Source organism: Polyodon spathula, chromosome 1 (assembly GCF_017654505.1).
Source record: "Polyodon spathula isolate WHYD16114869_AA chromosome 1, ASM1765450v1, whole genome shotgun sequence".
In the NCBI taxonomy this organism is placed as follows: domain Eukaryota; kingdom Metazoa; phylum Chordata; class Actinopteri; order Acipenseriformes; family Polyodontidae; genus Polyodon; species Polyodon spathula.
In genome coordinates, this window is record NC_054534.1 from 27,304,865 (window position 1) to 27,323,564 (window position 18,700).

Genomic DNA, 18,700 nt, shown 5'->3' on the forward strand with positions numbered 1-18,700 from the left:
GTCTCCCACATGCCTTTCTGCAAGTTCCATGTGGGATTTAAAGGTTTCCTTCTTGTGACTCTTCCATACAGGCCAGTTTATTGGAGTACCTCAGCTATTGTTGACATATGGACAGTTTCTCCCATCTCAGCCATGGAACGCTGTAGATCTTTCAGGGAGTTGTCATTGGCCTCTTGGTGGCTTCTTTGACCAATGCCCTTCTTACCTGGCTGCTCAGTTTGGGAGGACGGCCTGCTCTAAGCAGATTCTCGGTGGTGCCCTATACCTTCCACTTCTTAATGATCAACTTGACTGTGCTCCAAAGGATATTCAAAATCTTTGAAATATTTTTATAGCCCTCCCATTATCTGTGCCTTTCCACAACTTTATCCCGGAGTTGTTCTGAAAGCTCCTTGGTCTTCATGGTAGTATCTTTGCTTTGAATGCACTAACCAACTGTGGGACCTTACAGAGACAGGTGTATTTAATCCGAAATCATGTGAACCACTTTTACTGCACACAGATGGACTCCGTTTAACTTATTGTGTGAATTTTGAAGGCAACTGGTTACACCTGAGCTTATTTAGAAGTGTCATAGCAAAGGAGGTAAATACTTATCTAATGAAGACTTTTCAGGTTTTTATTTTTAATTGATTTGTTTTTTCACACCCCCATTTTTTCATACATTGAAAGTGTTGAGTGGGTTGTGTAAATAAAATAAAAAAAATCCCACTTAAATGCATCAAGATTTCAGGTTGTAACACAACAAACTGAAAATGTTCACGGGGGTGAATACTTCCTACAGGCACTGTATATTCTGTGGTAAAATAAGTAGAAAAAGAACAATAATTGTGGTCAAAGTCATTGTAGGCTGCTGTCCTGGAGTGCCGGACAGTAACCAAAAACTATTTGGGACAATCATCAGGTTCTAAAAAGTTGGAATAAATTGCTTGGACGCATTCAGTGAACGTGGGAATTGCATGCCTTCTTCATTTCAGTTTGTGTTGGCACTGAAGACCTACCTCAAACTCCAGATAGTGTTCTTTGAGTCTGTACTCCTCAATCTCCTTTGTTTTGACCTTCTTATCAGGTGGGTAGGATCTGTGTTCAGCCAGTTCAGTGGTGATGTGCTTCAGCTTGGCCTCATGAGATTTTAGCTGTTCTTCCTGCACACGAGACAACTTAATTCTAATCATGCACTTAATTGCTTATTTTAAGCAGAAAACAAATAACTAAACAAGCAAAACATTGGCAAATCAGAAATCACTACACCAGGCTGGGTATTTTAACTTGGAAATAGAATGGTTTAGTAAGTGTGACATCAATATTTAATATCCAGCATAAATAACTAACTAACAGCAGGTACTATCAACTGGGAATGATCTACTTCCTGTACATTACTGTTATCAGCAAAGAAATATCCGCTCCCCAAAAGTTAGTGCTTTTAAGCATTTCTATATAATTGCATTTTAACAAATGCATTTAATGCAGTTGTAGTTTTCCTTCTCTTATATAAACACCCCTTCAAAAGACAGCTTCATATCCCCCATTCTGTACTAGCAGTTTAAATAAATTTATTGTTTTAACCTGGTTAAAATCTCCATCCATTTCAGTTGTAAAAAGTTACTGTGCACCTGACTGCTTTCCAATATTTACTGTGTTTTAAAATAATTTTTCATATTAAAATTAAAGATTTTATACTGATTAGGGCATAATTAACAAAAGGCTTTGCGCATATAAAAGAACAGGCTCTGTCTACTGGGTTTGCACAGTAATGTGTCTTGAAGATTTCCCTGCGTTGCAAACAAATCCCCTGTGGTGCAAAACTCCTGTGGTGTGCTGCTGAATTTTAATAGCTTTTTAAACCCAGCTCTTGACTTGTAAAATCCACTTTTAACAGACTTGCTTGCCTACTGAATGTTAGGAATACAAATGACTGTGTTTTACATGCATCATGACATTTATTTATTAGAATCAACAGAGACAACCGCTTACTAAAGTCTTTATAGCCCGACGGACAGCAAACTACTAAATGTGAAGTAGTTAATTGTTTCCTTAAAATGTATCAATATTAACCAGTTAATGTAGCGAACCAAGACCAGTTACCAGGCAGATTAATAATTCTACCCAATACATCAAAGCTGTGCATTACAGTTTATCAATAACATTAACCAAAATGGTTACAGAACAGACACATGAATATATCCAAATGAGAAACTTCTCTTTGAAACAGGAGTATAACACCATTGCCTTACTTGTGACATCCTTGTTGTAGTTGCAGGTAAAAGAGGGCGGCTGAACTTCTTCTGTGAGCCGATCGCAGAAGGAAATGATGGTGCGGAAAACATGGCTGCCACTGAATTGATCTTTCTTATCCAAAATTCCATTTCTTCAGGAGTCCTTGGGGTTAACACAGAAATACACTGTAAACTTCTGCTATACGCACACAAATTGTGAACAGGTTTGATTGAGTGTGAAGGAGGAATTTGATATTCAAATTTGTTTTAAGAGAAATTCATTTTGATTACAAATATGAGAAAATGAAGGACATTTTAATGGGCCAGACAGGATTATATTCCACTTTTATTAAATTTTTAAGCCATATTATTGAATAAATTACAGAAGTTGTCAAATAATGTCAGTATTCTAAATGAAATTTCTCATTGGCTTTTAGCCTTGAATTAACTATGCCCTCCTGCCAACATAGTAATGCTAGGAGATAAGATTAAAAAAATCTAAATACTTTTAAAGTGCAAATGCTAAATTGCAACTGATCGTCTGGGGAAAGGGGAGGGCATTGTTGTTGTTCACAAAGCCTTAGTGCAATGCGTTATCCAAGTTTGTTTCACTGATAAGAACTTTTATTACTTTTTCTTTGAATAACAAAATAACACTGTAGAATAACACTTGCAGTCTCACAGTACTAACAGTGAAGATAAATGTGTTTTCATTTTAGATTCCAACTAGAGCATGAAATTAGATTTCCGTCAAGTAAAGCTCTTATACGCCCAACATATCCATACACCCTTCAAGCCCAGGGAGCAAAACATACTCTACAAACTGGAATTATTTAATGCAGGACAACAGCACACATACTGGGCTTGGAAAAGGAAAACTCTCCAATCAGCTGTTTTAAGCTTCAAGACATTGGGTTTCTTCTCATAGTCCGTTGCCTTTATAGCCAGAGCATGATGTATGCTGACTGCATTTTTCAAATCGTCTTCTGACAGTGCTTTCTCTGGTTTATATTCATCCTAGGAGGAATAAAAAGACACAATATAAAATCTAATATCAGTAAACTGGTAAAACCACTTTCTATAGATAAAATGCTCATGTCAACCCAATAGAGAATAGCAAGCAGTGTGTTCATGACAAAGTGAAGAGAAGCAGTATCCGCATCATCCATGTTCCTGCTGTTTTACTAAAAAGTCAACAGGTGGGAGTCAGCTATGCCAGCAGAACAAATGACAAGACAGTGTGGCATTTCACTTATGTAAATACTGTACGTGTGTACCACAGCTGCATATTCACACTCTTTCATGGGGGGACAATGTTTTACATGTTCATAAAGTAAGTTTAATAAAAGATAAACCGATTCACCTAGCTCTGGCTTCAGTATGGGATTAGACTGAACAAGGAGCCTGCAAGGAAGACATATGTACCAAACAACTACAGCAAACTATCATACAAACATAAAAATGCATCACAGTACCCTAATAAAGTAGTTAAATTATTTGCCTAATCATATTTCAAACGAGAAATTAAAAGCATTGCTAGGCTTAACAAAATGCCAAATCGATGGGTCAATGTTTATTTTTAGAGACAAAGCCCCTACATGAAATTAGTGGTTTTTCAGAAGGTCAAAACAATCTTCCATAATCTTTGTGTATTTGCAATCACAGTTTTCTTCTGACAACCACTACATCAAAAAGCAAGTTGTTGGGGATACAAAGCAGTGGTTGGATGAACTGGCCTTCTACATCCTGAGGCGTAGTGTTAGGTACCTTTGCATGTAGTCTTACTGGAATGGCTCCATCACCCATTAACAAATAATATTCCTGTATCATCAAAAATCATTAAAGAACACAAACTGCTTTATCATACAAATCTCTTCCAATGTACCCACCAGTAAATACAGGTTGGGTTTTTATAAATCAGTATCAGTCTCAAAAAATAAATTACTAGAATATGGGAGCAAAATTCATATAGAGCTAACAGTAGACAGTTGGTTGCAAAATGTACTGATGTATCAGAAGGAGGGCTCCAAAAGCTTGGATAGCTCTCATTTGGGAGAACCACTAACTAGAGGTGGTTTATCTTTGAGGAATTGCCATGTAACCCAACAGGAGAAATTGTTACAATGTCAAACCAGTCCCACCCTGGCTTCCCATTTCGGCCCGACACTAACCACAAAATTCCACAAGCAACACCTTTGACAAACCACCATCCCTAATCCCCGACAGGTTTTAAGTTGCTAAAAAATATCAGACATGATAAACAATACCCATAACAAAGCACAAACACCAACCCAAATAATGTGGCTCAACACAAGTAGCTTTACCACCATTAGTCAAACTTGATAAACAGCCTTTGTATGCTCCTTAACGAGGCTATAACAGTTATCTTAAAATAGAAATTAATACATTTTAAACCATGGCTTCACATTAGAGCTATTAAAGCTGCCACTGACATCTTAAGTCAAGCTGAATGACATGATATAACATCCTGCATCAGTTAATGCAGTATAAATGTACCGACATAAGACAGCAATGTACAGTCGATTGTACAAGTACCTTTCATATCCTGGCATATCATTTTAAAACTAGAGATGGGAGTTTTTGTGAACAAAAATAAAGCACCTCTAAGGTTTTGTAAACATGAAGTAAAATGGTTATGTCAAAAAAATCACTGATGCGGCATGGCAGTGAAACGTTTAATGGAACCCACTGTAACTGAGAAAATCAAAGAATACAGTTTTGTACCAAACATCAAGACAATAACTCGGAGCACTGTCTTTACACAATAGAAAGAATAACAGTCTGACTCCAGCCTGATAAGGACCAAGGACCATTTGAAAAGTACGTACATACTGTAAGGAAATGAGGACTCATGTTATAGAAGCTGAAGTATGTATTGTGCTCCTGACAGGATCTACTTAATTTGCCAGTACATGAAGCAGCAGCCTTGAGGGCCTTGAACACCGATTTATTCTTCAGGTATAAACCTCTGGCTTATGTGAAAAAAGGGAGAACCTTCTGAAACAAAATCCATAAGAATATATAAACTGGTCTTGAAGCCCTATAAAACTGGAAGGACGCAAGGCGGCTGGCCTCCAGGTGGCAATTCTAGCTGCAAGCATATCACTGTATAAAAGCAATACTTCCCAACTGTACTGAGAGTAAAGGAATCCCTGTAATTTCTACGATTACAGAAGATAGCTTCTTTTTTTTTATCTTACAAGTGCACTTCCTAGATGACCTTGAACACTTATTGGAAGCTGTCACCAAGGATGTCTGAGAAACTAAAGCTCTTTGCCATTATCACACACCAAGCACTGCCAGTCAGCTTTTTTATTAGATGAAATGGCAGCGTAGAAGACTCCCCCCGCAGGGCTGTCTTGGTTTCCTCCAAATTGAGATGCACAGAGGATAGAGTGACACCTGTGTCCTGCTCATTTCTGAATGCAGACTGGCTGAAACCCCCACCATTAACAGCAACTTCATAGTTTTAATCATCTTCACAGAAAACATATTTGTATCTGTTTTTACGAACCCAAGTCAGCCTTGGCAGGGAGTACTTGTAGCCAAGACCACAAAGGTGCTGGCTTAAAAACCTAAAATGTGGTGATTTGAAATGTATAAAATGAGCTGTGTCAATGTTAAGTGTCAACACGAATAACACATAGAGAATCCATGCACCCCGACCACACACAGACACTATAAAAATGGGTGAACAAAGAACACCAGTTATTGGAAAATATGTACAGTAATAGAAGAACAAAAAAACAAAAACACTACAGAAACTACAATAGCTCAAATGAAAACATGTGCTACATGTAATGCCACTGTGAGGTAACAAGGGTCAGACTAGCAAACAGTCCTGGCAACAGCAGATGCTTTCACAAACAGAAAAGGGAGAATATATGGCTCTATTGGAGAAGTAATTCCGATTCTCAGCTACAACTGATTTCACAATGCTTAACTGATTATAAAAGTACTGGTAAATCAAAGTCACGCAATGCACAATATAATGTTTATAGAAAAATAGTGTCTGAGTTAATGCATCTGATACACCATGATATCTTTACCGAGATTTTAAAGCTTCCCAGATGGGGTGATAGTAAAGTAGCATTGCACAGGAATCCTTGTGGTGAAAATATGAACATTATACAATTAAGAACAAAATAAAATTAATCATGTTAATAAAATGAGTTAGTTTGCTTATTTCAGTGTTTAATGTTTAATAAGATTGCATTTAGGACACTGCAATTCTGTTCTGGATTCTTTATTTCTCTGTTTGAAACCTTCCGGTTTTGGAATAATTGTATTAATGCATTTATTGCTTCACACTCACCATGTTTACACTATTCTGTGTAGTATTCTTTATTTGGCAGATAGGTACATTTTATAAAACTTAAAATATTATTTTACTAGAACAGAAACTACAAACTACCAAATGCCTATAAGTATATCATAACCAATATGATTTATTTTCTTGATACACATTACACTTCTAAATTCTTTTTCCCTTTCTTATGCCTTAAGGATGATCATTTCAAACCCATGTAATAAAGTAAAACTGGACTTTAATTTAAATGCAATTGATTTAACCATCACAATCTCAGTGTGCTTGCTATTTGCTTTATATGTAAAAGTTGAAATTTTTTTTTTTTTTTTTTTTAAATAAAAAAGCTCAACTGTTACATGCCTGCTTGCCAAGTCATTACTGTAATGGAGTACTCACATCCGATTTCCTATAATCTAGAAAGAGCGATGTGATTTTAAAAGTTAACCTGTAGAGCAAGCTGGATTAAATCAAATTAATTTCTTATCACTCAGGCTCATTTAATTTAATAGGGTCATTATTTAAAGAACCAAATGCTAATGAAACAGATGCCTCTCCCTTTTCGTACCAGTAACTGTGGCCTAATCGTGATCATGATTTTTTGTTCTATAAAACATTCTTGCTTTAGTTCTCTCTTTTTTTGTGATGTGTATGTTGTATGCTGATAGTCACTAAAGCATTTCTGTAAATTTGACATGACCAGTTGTGTACCATTTATAGAAATATAATGCATGTCTTTTAACAAACTGGGAGATGTTATGCAAACTAAATATTTGACACTCTTCAAGTGGATATTAGACTGTAGATCCAGACATGTTGTCCCTTTTGTAGATAGAGATGTTGTCTAAATGTGTCATTTTCTAACAACGCTAAAGATTCACCTTTAAGTCCCTATTCACAACACTAAGGCCATTCCTAGGAATGTTTTGTCAAAGGCTTTTTAAATCCATTTAGATTAAATCCCTTTGCAGTTCATTAAACGTTTTCTGAACGGTTTAAAAGTTAACTCTCAAAACACAGTTTAACTGAAGACATTTTTTTTTAAAACAGCAAAAAAAAGTCCTTAAATCTTTAAAAAAAAGTCACCACAAATTCCTATTACAGGTTACCCTACAATTATTTTCACATACATACATTCAATGTAAACACAGTAAATAGTTATGAAACTATAATAAGTGCTAGTATTATCTGCTGTAGTTTTCAACCTAAACAGAACAATGTTTTCCTATTTAGATTAAAATTGTCTTTACCAGCTATTCTCTGTCAGCGATGAAAGTAATGCACCTACAATTAATGCACGATTTACATTATTTCTGCAAAATATTGCAAATTTGGACAATACAGAATTTCTTTAAAAGCCATGTTTCAGGACATGATTCACAGACAATCATTTTACAGACAAATACGGAGTAGATAGATCAACAAGCCTTTTACTAGCACTTAGTAAATTGACTTACCTTTTGCAAATAAAGGATCATTCCCTTGAGAACAGCATAAAAGGTCTTCCACCCTCTTTTGCCTCGAGGAGCTGAAACATAAATGAAAGTATAATCCTCATCTTCACTGTTCAAAGGTTGTGGTGGAAACAAAATAATTAGGAGTTAGTCGTAAAGAACAAATTACGGTTGTTGATCAGAAAAGATCAAACCAGTCATAGGGTTAATTGCAGTTGACAGACTGATATTTTCTTGTAGTGGACAAAACCAGCAGACTATAATGAGAACAAAATATATAATGTCTATTTTCTAGGTATCTCATTAAAATGTAATTTAAATTAAAATGTAAAATGTTACAGATTCATTTTATGATTCATTCATTCATATATAGAGAGAGAGAGAGAGAGAGAGAGAGAGAGAGAGAGAGAGAGACGAACACACACACACACACACACAGTGCCTTGCAAAAGTATTCAGACCCTTCCTATGGTGTCCCATTTTGTGAAATTATAAAATGATGCAGACATTTTTTTAAACTTAATATTTTATTAAAATCCTGAATGCTCAAACTGAAGACTTCTAAGGGTAAGATAAGTTACAGTAAATGTCAGCAAAAACTAAAGAGAAAAAACTGAAATGTGCTGATTGCATAAGTATTCAGACCCGTCAACTCAATATTTGGTGGAAGCACCTGGCGCAGCAATTACAGCGGCAAGTCTTTTTGGGTAAATCTCTACCAACTTTGCAGTTTCTTGGCAGACTTGCTCAAGCTCTCTGAAGTTGCTTGGGGATCGCTTATGGACAGCAGTTTTCAAGTCTTTCCACAGATTCTCAATAGGATTCAAGTCAGGACTTTGAGCTACTCAAGGACATTCACTTTCTTATTCTTAAGCCACTCCAGTGTAGCTTTGTCCTTGTGCTTTGGATCAGTGTCCTGCTGAAAGGTGAATTTTCGCCCCAGTTTTAAGTCTTTACCAGACTGAAACAGGTTTTCCTCTAGTATTTGCCTATACTTTGCTCCATCCAGGCTTTGAGATGGCTTATTTTTAGTAATGGCTTCATTCTTGCCACCCTGCCAGGCAGGCTACTTCTGTGAAGTGTTCTGGATATTTTTGACTGATGCACATTTTCTCCCATTTCAGCCATTGAACTCTGTAGCTCTTTCAAAGTTGTCATTGGCCTCACAGTGGCATCCCTCACCAGTTTCCTCCTTGCCGGCTGCTCAGTTTGGAGGGACGACCTGATCTCGGAAGTGTCTAGGTGGTACAATGCACCTTCCATTTCCTGATGATTGTGTAGACAGGGATATTCAGAGACTTTGATATTTTTTTTATACCCTTCTCCTGATCTGTGCTTTTCAATTACTTTATCCCTGACTCTTTGAAAACTTCTTGGTCTTCATGGTCTTTGCTTGAAAGTCACTGCCTGACCAGGGAACCTCAGACAGGTGTTTTTATTCTGAAATCATGAAAACCACTAATACTGCACACAGACAGAGGCAATTCAACTAATCGTGTAGCTCGTTAAGGTCATTTTGTGCACCTGAATTAATTTAGGTTTGCCACAGCAGGGTTTGAATACTTATGCAATCATGACACTTCCATTTCTATTTCATATTATCTATTTACTTCTTTCTTTTTGTTTTTGCTTTGAATGTATGGAGTAGATTGTGTATAGAACACATATTAATTCCTACTTCAAAGTGTCACGACTGCAAGCTTTAAAGCAACAAAATGTGAAAACTGTGAGAGGGTCTGAATACTTTTGCAAGGCACTATATATATATATATATATATATAATATATTATATATATATATAATATATATATATATATATTTATTGGACTAAAGCCCTTTCCTAGCTGTGATTTTTTGAAAAATAAGTTTACTGCACTGTGTAGAAAAGAAAAAAAAAAATTTTTGTACACTGCAGTTATACCTCCAATATATCAAACCAACATTAAAAATCACACTTATATATAGTATCTTATTTGAGATTGACTGCATTAAAAAAATATTAGAAAGCTGAGAAAAAGATATCGTACTGTAGCAGTTATCTGTATTTAATCAACTTTGTATTGAAAATAAACACAGTCTATCGTATTATTGGTAGCATCACATACCTGTCATTATTTAGAAATTGTTTAGTGGGCCACATTGAATTTGCATCTGACGTGAACATGAAATGGACCAGGTAAACTGAACGAAGACTATAAACAAACAAAAAATCATAATGGAGCACCAGCTGCGAAATAGTGTACATGAGAACTGGTCCTGAAAAGCAGACAATCACATCTGTGCACAGACAGCTGAGATCACCTCTTCTCTACAGCTTAATGAAGGAGAAACAGCAGCTCACATGAGAAATCTGTGGTGCACAGGGACATGGGACAACATTTGGTTGGAAATCAGGACTTTCTTGACGATATAGAAGTGTTGGCATGTATTTCATACTGTGATGTTCTTTAGCAAGCATGTGGAATGGTTTGGTGAGCATTTAAACCTGTTGTAATTTGGTATTTGTGTTTTTCCAGATTTTAAATTCCCACTGTACATCTATTGAGTCACAGGAATCTAACCTTGCAACTTACTTTTCTTTCCATCCATGTCTGCATGGATTTTACGGGCGAGAAAGCCTGATTTATAAACTGCAGCATTTGGGTCATGGGAAATATCAATGAAAGGGTTACTGCCACTGCCAATTCTACTGATGCCTTTTAAGTGGGCATTATCAGATTTGTCTGCAAGCTCAGACAGAGATTTCTTCAGCTCATCATCATCTCTACAATAGAAAGAAGAAAAAAAACGTTAGTCAGAAAAAAAAAAACCTAACATATGGGTCTATCCAGTTAGTTTGATCTAAATACCATGGACCCCCTGGCACTTGACATATTTTACAGACAGAAAATCCACTGCAGATGCTGACATGCATGTTTAGATGTTTGATTTTTGTAACACTGGCATACAACTTCTAATTACCTCTGGGGCAGTGTGACAGGCTGCAAGCCTGCATGGGTTAATAGTTTGGGAGTGTTTTTATTTTGTTTGGCAGGGATGGGGTGAATTCCATCCCTGCAGAATACACCTGTGGAATGTGGCTGGGTCTTGATTGAATGATTGATCATCAAATCAGGTCTCAGCCACATGGTCTAAAAGCAGCAAAAATCCTTTGTTAGCAAGAGGCAGTAGGGAGGTAAAGCTCCTGCTTACATTGTCTGCATATTTAGAGAACTCAAAAGGAGTACATGTGTAATAGTTTGTACATTTAATGCTGTTTAAGAAGCAGTCAAAAGCTCCAAAATAAAACAACAACATGTTGTTTTAGTGTTTCAAATACTAAATTACACTATGTGGCCTTTGGTTAAAACACATTCCTGCTCTACAGGAAAAGCAGTTGCTAAAATATACCATTAGCACTACAAAAAAATCAATAGCCAAAAACAGAATGGGGGATTGGGTAATAATGACATAATTCAAGACTGACAGTAAGATCGCGTCAAGTAAGTAACTGTGTTGAATTCCAAAAACAAATATTCGTTTGTTTTGCCATTTGTCCCCCTCCCCCCAAAACAAAAGTGAATCTGTCTTGCTCATGTTAACATGATCTAAAAAATAAGATGCACAATTATATAAAAACAATCACTAACTAGCCTGCTGTACTAGTACTAATCAAAAACCTGTTTTTAATGAGAAATAAATCAGACCGGCAGCGTTTTCTTTCCAGACACAAGCACGAGAAATGGGTTTTAAACTATAGAGAAAAAACTGCTGTGCTGACTGTGAGCTACATGACTCACATAGTAATCACACTGGAGGACATGCAGTCAATATCAACACCTTTAAAGTTGCACTAGTGACTAGTGATGCTGTAAAGCAATGGGATTATGAGCTCACATTACACTGCTTTATTATGCTTTGAATAATTTATTCAAAATGTTACTGGTGTTTTATAAGCCTCAGACAGGACCTTTAATACTAAATGTAAGCAATGCATGATACATTTAGATACGACCTAAAATTAATTAATACCTAAATTGAGGAAATATCATAATTTCAATTTGGTACTGAAGTGTCCAGCTTAGCAAGAAATGGTGGAATGACATATAACCTTCATCAGCAAAGTCTGTCTAGTCAGAAGTGTTGCATAATAAAGTCACTATGAGCTGACTCAAGACTTGGTGGTAAAGAGTGTCAACACCAAAGTGCATTTTGAACCGATTATTGAATTGTAATGAAAATGTGACCGTTATCATTTTATCACTGCTTACCGATCAGTCTGACAGAAATTCAACAGGTGGCTTGTGAGGCCTGATCAGTATATTAACACTTTAAATCACAACACCATCTGTATATTTTATTAGATCACAGGGATTTTATCTATGAGGTTTATCTACAAGTTTACCTTGTATAAAATCATACTTCGGTGTAGTTTTATTACCAACACAATGTGATTCATTTCAACCATTTCAGCACATGCAGCAAAATCAATTGTGTTCTAATATCAAAATAAATCAGCAATGGCAGCCTATGTCTGGACCGTTTCAGAAAGCACAAGACCACATTTACTTGTGAAGGCACTGAGAGCAGGCATTATTTTTTTAGATTACAGAGTACACAACTAGACGGCCTTCCACATTATAATCATCTGTGTTTTTTTGGTGATGCAGAATTCTAACGTTTCTCACCTGCAGTAATTATTCTACTATTTATCTAATAATAATAATAATAATAATAATAATAATAATAATAATAATAATAAAGTCTTAAATTAGGAGTTATAAAGTATTTTCTGTATGGGATATTTAAAAACACAACATAAGGCCTCAGTCAATCATAAGAAAGTCACTCAATACTTTTGCTGAACCTTCATCTACCTGGCATTAAAATGAACAAATTCAAAGGATACACGTTACCATCTACATTTTTGCAATATTAATTTCTTAAAATGTTTGCTATCCTGTTATTTATGTAGTTATATATTGTTGTTACTGCTTATACCATAATTGTAATTTTTCAACCAGAAATCCTGTCATTTCAGTAGCAGAATCGGTGGTTGAATTTTTTTTCTTAAGTGATCTTAGCAGAAATAATAGAGAATGACAGAGAACACATGGTAAAAAATGAAACAGGTAAAAAATGACATTTTTAAAATGTAGATTGTAACAATAAGTATCAGTCTGGTTTTACTACAGTACATGCAACTCAACACAAATTGAAGATAAACATGTTATTACAATCATAATACAATAAAACATAATAAAAATAATAAACAAAAAAACAACATTAATAACTTAGATATTCCAAGGATGCATTTGCATAACAAAAGAAGTCATCACTTAAGGACCATCATTTTCAAAGTTTTTGTTTCCATTTTCAATATCTTAGAATATACATTCCAATTTTGTTAGACTGTTTCTTGTAAATGAACAGCAAAATATAACAATACTTACATAGCCCATTCCAGCTTTTCGTTTTTGATTGAATTGTAGAGGGCCTAAAAAATGAGAAATAATGTATTATTAATAATAATTATTATTATTATTATTATTATTATTATTATTATTATTATTATTATTATTATCTGAATATACACTATGTTATTATTGTAAACTTATGTACTCCTTTCACTTAACATATCCGATTTATCCACACCCTTCTTAGTCAGGAGCTTGCCTCCAGTCACCAATATGGTCTAGTGAAGGTGCAAATCAAAAGCTTGTAAGCTGGTACCCAGGCGTGTCTAATGTGCAGAAAAGGATAAGGCACAATATTAATGGGACAAATGTACACAGGTGGAATTACAATTCAAATCTGAGTTAGAGCTAGCAATTTTGCACTTTCAGACATGGGTTTGAAGCGAATCCATGAGACACCAGTGTCCTTTCAGTTATTTAAATTCCCATGGAACATGCACACTGTTAAAAAAAAAAGATCTTCCACATTAGCAAACTGTTATGTATATGGATCTATTAAAACACTTGCATAAGTTTAATGCAGAACTTTTAAATACAATAACACTACATTATTACTGTAGGTTGTAAAAGGTTTACACCTCCATCGTGGCGATCAGCAACCCCTTGCCAGGCCTCCTTGCCAAAATGAAGTAAAGGAGTGGTTTGTTTTTAAAGATTACTTCACCAGGTCTCACGACAAAGGTGGTTACATAATGTTTTAATAAGCATGACACCAATGTGAGCCTTTCAGAAGCATCCCAGTCCCCAAGACATTAAACCACCCAAACTTTAGCAATACCATACAGAGGCTCATTATGCCAGCCAGACAGCTGTCCTAGACACATATCTGTAGGCTTTTCTACTGAACACAAGAGCACACATTGTACATGGAGAGTGTGCACAATACAAACTAAATGTGTATCGGCAATCTTGAGTTAAAAAAATAAAAATAAATAAAATGATCTATCTATCTATCAATCAATCAATTTATCACAGTTAAGTTTTAGTAAGCAAACTTGTTTAATTTGCAGACGACACAAAAATAGGAGGCGTGGCAAACACCGTTGCGGCAGCAAAGGCCATTCAAAATGATCTAGACAGCATTCAGAACTGGGCAGACACATGGCAAATGCATTTAATATAGAAAAGTGTAAGGTACTGCACGCAGGCAATAACAATGTCCATTATAAATACCATATGGGAGATGCTGAAATTGAAGGAGGAATCTATGAAAAAGATATAGGAGTTTATGTTGACTCAGAAATGTCTTCATCTGATAGACAATGTGCGGAAGCTAAAAAAAAAGGCCAACAAGATGCTCGATATATAGTAAAAAGTTTCAAGGGAAGTAATGTTAAAACTTAACAATACATTAAAAAACACCTCATCTAGAATATCGTGTTCAGTTCTGTTCACCTTGCTACAAAAAGGATATTGCTGCTCTGGAAAGAGTGCAAAGAAGAGCAACCAGCATTATTCCTGGTTTAAAAGGCATGTCATATGCAGACAGGCTAAAAGAACCGAATCTATTCAGCCTTGAACAAAGAAGACTACGCAGCAACCTGATTCAAGCATAAAAAATTCTAAAAGGTATTGACAATGTCGACGCAGGGGGACTTTTTCGACCTGAAAAAAGAAACAAGGACCAGGGGTCACAAATGGAGATTAGATAAAGGGGCACTGAAAACAGAAGGCACTTTTTTTACACAGAGAATTGTGAGGGTCTGGAACCAACTCCCCAGTAATGTTGAAGCTGGCACCCTTGGATCCTTCAAGAAGCTGCCTGATGAGATTCTGGGATCAATAAGCTATTAACTACCAAACGAGCAAGATGGGCCGAATGGCCTCCTCTCGTTTGTAACCTTTCTTATGTTGTTATTATTTCTTGATGTTTCCTTTTGTAGAGTTTTTTTGTATCAATACACCAACTTCTAAGGGTAAGATAAGTTACAGCAAATGACAGCAAAAACTAAAGAGAAAAAACTGAAACGTGTTGATTGCATAAGTATTCAGACCCGTCAACTCAATATTTGGTGGAAGCACCTGGCGCAGCAATTACAGCGGCAAGTCTTTGGGTAAGTCTCTACCAACTTTGCACTTTTTTTTTTATTATTTTAAATACACACACACACATATGTGACAAAGTGCCCTCCCCTGTGTATATTATCTGTTATATGTTGCGTGTGGTGTGTGTATCTAAACGGGTCTGTGTAACACAAGTGTTTAAAATGTATAATTGCATTTAGGCACAGGATTGTACATTACTTCACATGCATTTAAAGTAGTTAATATGTGAGCACGAGGTTGCACATAATTAATTCACGTGCTGGGATTCAAGTGAATAATTAATTAGTAATTGAATCCCAGCACACCAGTATAAATAGATGCACGTTTTATTCACTCGGGGTTGGGTGTTCGGTGAGTGGAGAACGGGATAGGAGACGGAGGTAGAAATAATAAGAATAATATTAATCGTTAAAATATAGAAGCGCACCGTGCCTGTTTGTTGGTCCAACGGACAAACAACCAGTAACAAACAAAACAATCTGCAAACAAGTCTGGATTTTTAAACCGCTTAAGCGCCGTGTCACTGGACAAAAATATTACAATGTCTGCAAATTCTGTCTGTTTGTTTATTTATTAAATGCCAGCGCGGTCGAGTTGGTTTGAGGTGGTTGCTTACAACCTGGCTAAAGTCTGACGCCACCAGACTGCGGTCGGGTGAAGCCGGCCGAAACACTTATATATTATATATATATATATATATATATATATATATATATATATATATATATATATATATATATATATATACACACACACAAACACACAAACACACAGTACCAGTCAAAAGTTTGAGTACACTTGCTGGAAACTAGGTTTTTTTCATAAATTTACAATGTTTTACGTCTTATACGTTTCTGCAAATACTTGAAAATGAAAACACAGGTTACAATATACAGAACAAAACATGAGTATCAAAGCAATGTTCAAGAAAATTGAAAATTGTCTCTAAATCTTGGATTCCTCAAAATAGCCACCCTTTGCCTCACAAACACAAGGCATTCGGTTAACAAGTTTCAGCAGGAAATCACTCGACATGTCTCCCCAGCTCTTCTGCAGCAATTCCCAGAGATGTAGGGCATTTGTGGGTAGCTTTGCTTTGACTCTTCTCTCCAGCTCGTCTTTTCTGTCCAGTTCTATGGGATTGAGGTCTGGAGACTGGACAGGCCAGGTCATTAGATTGAAGTTGTCCTTCACTTTCCTTCTTCACCAGATAGTTCTTGCACAACTTTGAGGTGTTTCGGGTCATTATCTTGCTGAAGAATGAAGGACTGCCTAACTAGCCGTAATCCTGATGGCATGCCTGACCATGACTCTGCCTCCACCATGCTTGACAGTGCGTCTTACAAATACTCTGCAGTTGGACCCAAATATTTCAAATTTTGACTCATCGGTCCATAAGACCAACTTCCACTCCTCAAAAGTCCAGTTTCTGTGTTTTCTGGCACAGGCAGGTCTCTCCCTCTTATTCTAAACTCTTAGCAATGGTTTCTTTGCAGCAATTCTTCCAGTTAGGCCAGCTTCACGCAATCTCCTTTGAACAGTTGATGTTGAAACATCTGTACTTCTAGTAGCATTTAGCTGAGCTTGTATTTCAGGGGCAGTTAATCGCCGGTTTCGCAGACTTGTGACTCGAATGAACTTGTTCTCCGATTCTGAGGTCACCCTTGGCCTGCCTGACCTTGTTCGGTCCTCATGAGTGCCAGTTTCTTCAAAGCGTTTGATAGTCTTGGCCACAGCATTTACAGACACTTGCAAAGTTCTTGCGATTTGTCTTAAAGATTGACCTTCATTTCTTAAAGTAATTACATTCTTTTTTCTTTGCTTAACTGAGTGTATTTTCTGCTCTGAAAACATAGCAATTCACCTCAACCTGACAAATACTGTGTCGCCAAAATAAATAACATAGTCATGTATAATAATTTAAGTGTGTGTGTTTTATACAGTTTTTAACGTGGTTTAAATTAAAAGCACTGAATGCCCCTACCTACAGATTGATATAAAACATAGATTTGTCAAACAAAGTGTTCTATGTCAGCAAGCCAGCACAACAAAATGAAACCCAGCAATGCCTATGATCTCTTCTATCTAATGACTATGATAATTGTTTTTTTTTTATATATATATATATATATATATATATATATATATATATATATATATATATATATATATATATATATATATAAGGAAACTGATAAGAAAATATACAGCATAATTTGAAATGCATTACGGTGAGTAATAAAAACTGACTCCATTGTGACTTAGCAGTCTTAGTTTTCTGTATAACTCTAAATAAATATAAAACTATAAAAGGGGGCAATGATATTAATCCAGAAATAGGACAACACTGATATTTTATTCTGGGCTATTTTTTGATGATGATGATAAAACACAAGTTTCACTTGTATAGCGCTCATCATGCAAGCGTTCCAGGACACTTTAGGAAAATAAACATAAAATAGCCTATATCTTATATATAATTCAGCTACAAATAAACAGACCAAAACAAATCCACTTTCAAACAGGATTTAAAAGATTCAAATTGTACTAGCATCCCTGATCTGAATCGGGAGAAAGATCCAAAGACAAGGGGCATTATAACTAAATGCACAGTCTCCGACGGGACTTAAAACGAATTTTAGGTACCGTCTGAAGATTAACATTTATCAATTTAATCGCAAGATTAATCATGCTTTTCTTGTTTTAATCACCTGACAACCCCTATAAATATATAACCTAAATTCTTTGTACTTTTCCATATGAAGGTCTTATTTTAAAATGAACCAATAGGGATGAAGCCCAGCTGAAGGTCTTTAGTAGGTTTAACCAATAGTAAGATTATTTTATCACAGCAGTCTAATCATGAAGTGAGCGAGGCAGTACATAATAAATTTGACGAGGTAGGGACACATCTTCCACCCTGTAAGCTGAAGGTCTTTAGCCGTCGACTTAGATGTCCATTAGAGTGATCATCCAAATGGGTAAGCTACAGGTTAGTACTCACATCTCGCGCAATACCCTGATCGATGTAAAGCGCGTTATTAGAATAATATCTCTGTGAATTACTCTTAATATAAATCTTGACAAGTACATTATAAATTTTAACGAAATGTTTAATTTTTTATCAGTATTCTGTTGTCTCCTTTATAGAGAAACCAATGCTTAGGTAATTTTTTTTCTAAAGACGACAGCTTATCGCCA

The 18,700-nt window shown here is 35.8% G+C and overlaps 1 protein-coding gene across 3 annotated transcripts in view; it reads right to left on the reverse strand.

Moving 5' to 3' along the window:
* Window positions 1–18,700, reverse strand: part of LOC121316683 (PH and SEC7 domain-containing protein 3-like) — a 126,096-nt gene that overhangs the window by 4,941 nt on the left and 102,455 nt on the right. For all 3 annotated transcript variants that reach the window (XM_041251745.1, XM_041251753.1, XM_041251761.1), the window contains 6 exons: window positions 13,430–13,473; window positions 10,571–10,761; window positions 8,001–8,071; window positions 3,076–3,233; window positions 2,235–2,379; window positions 1,002–1,145 (listed from right to left, as the gene is read on the reverse strand). In XM_041251745.1, coding sequence (XP_041107679.1) covers window positions 1,002–1,145; window positions 2,235–2,379; window positions 3,076–3,233; window positions 8,001–8,071; window positions 10,571–10,761; window positions 13,430–13,473 — 753 coding nt within the window. The remainder of the gene's footprint in view (window positions 1–1,001; window positions 1,146–2,234; window positions 2,380–3,075; window positions 3,234–8,000; window positions 8,072–10,570; window positions 10,762–13,429; window positions 13,474–18,700) is intronic.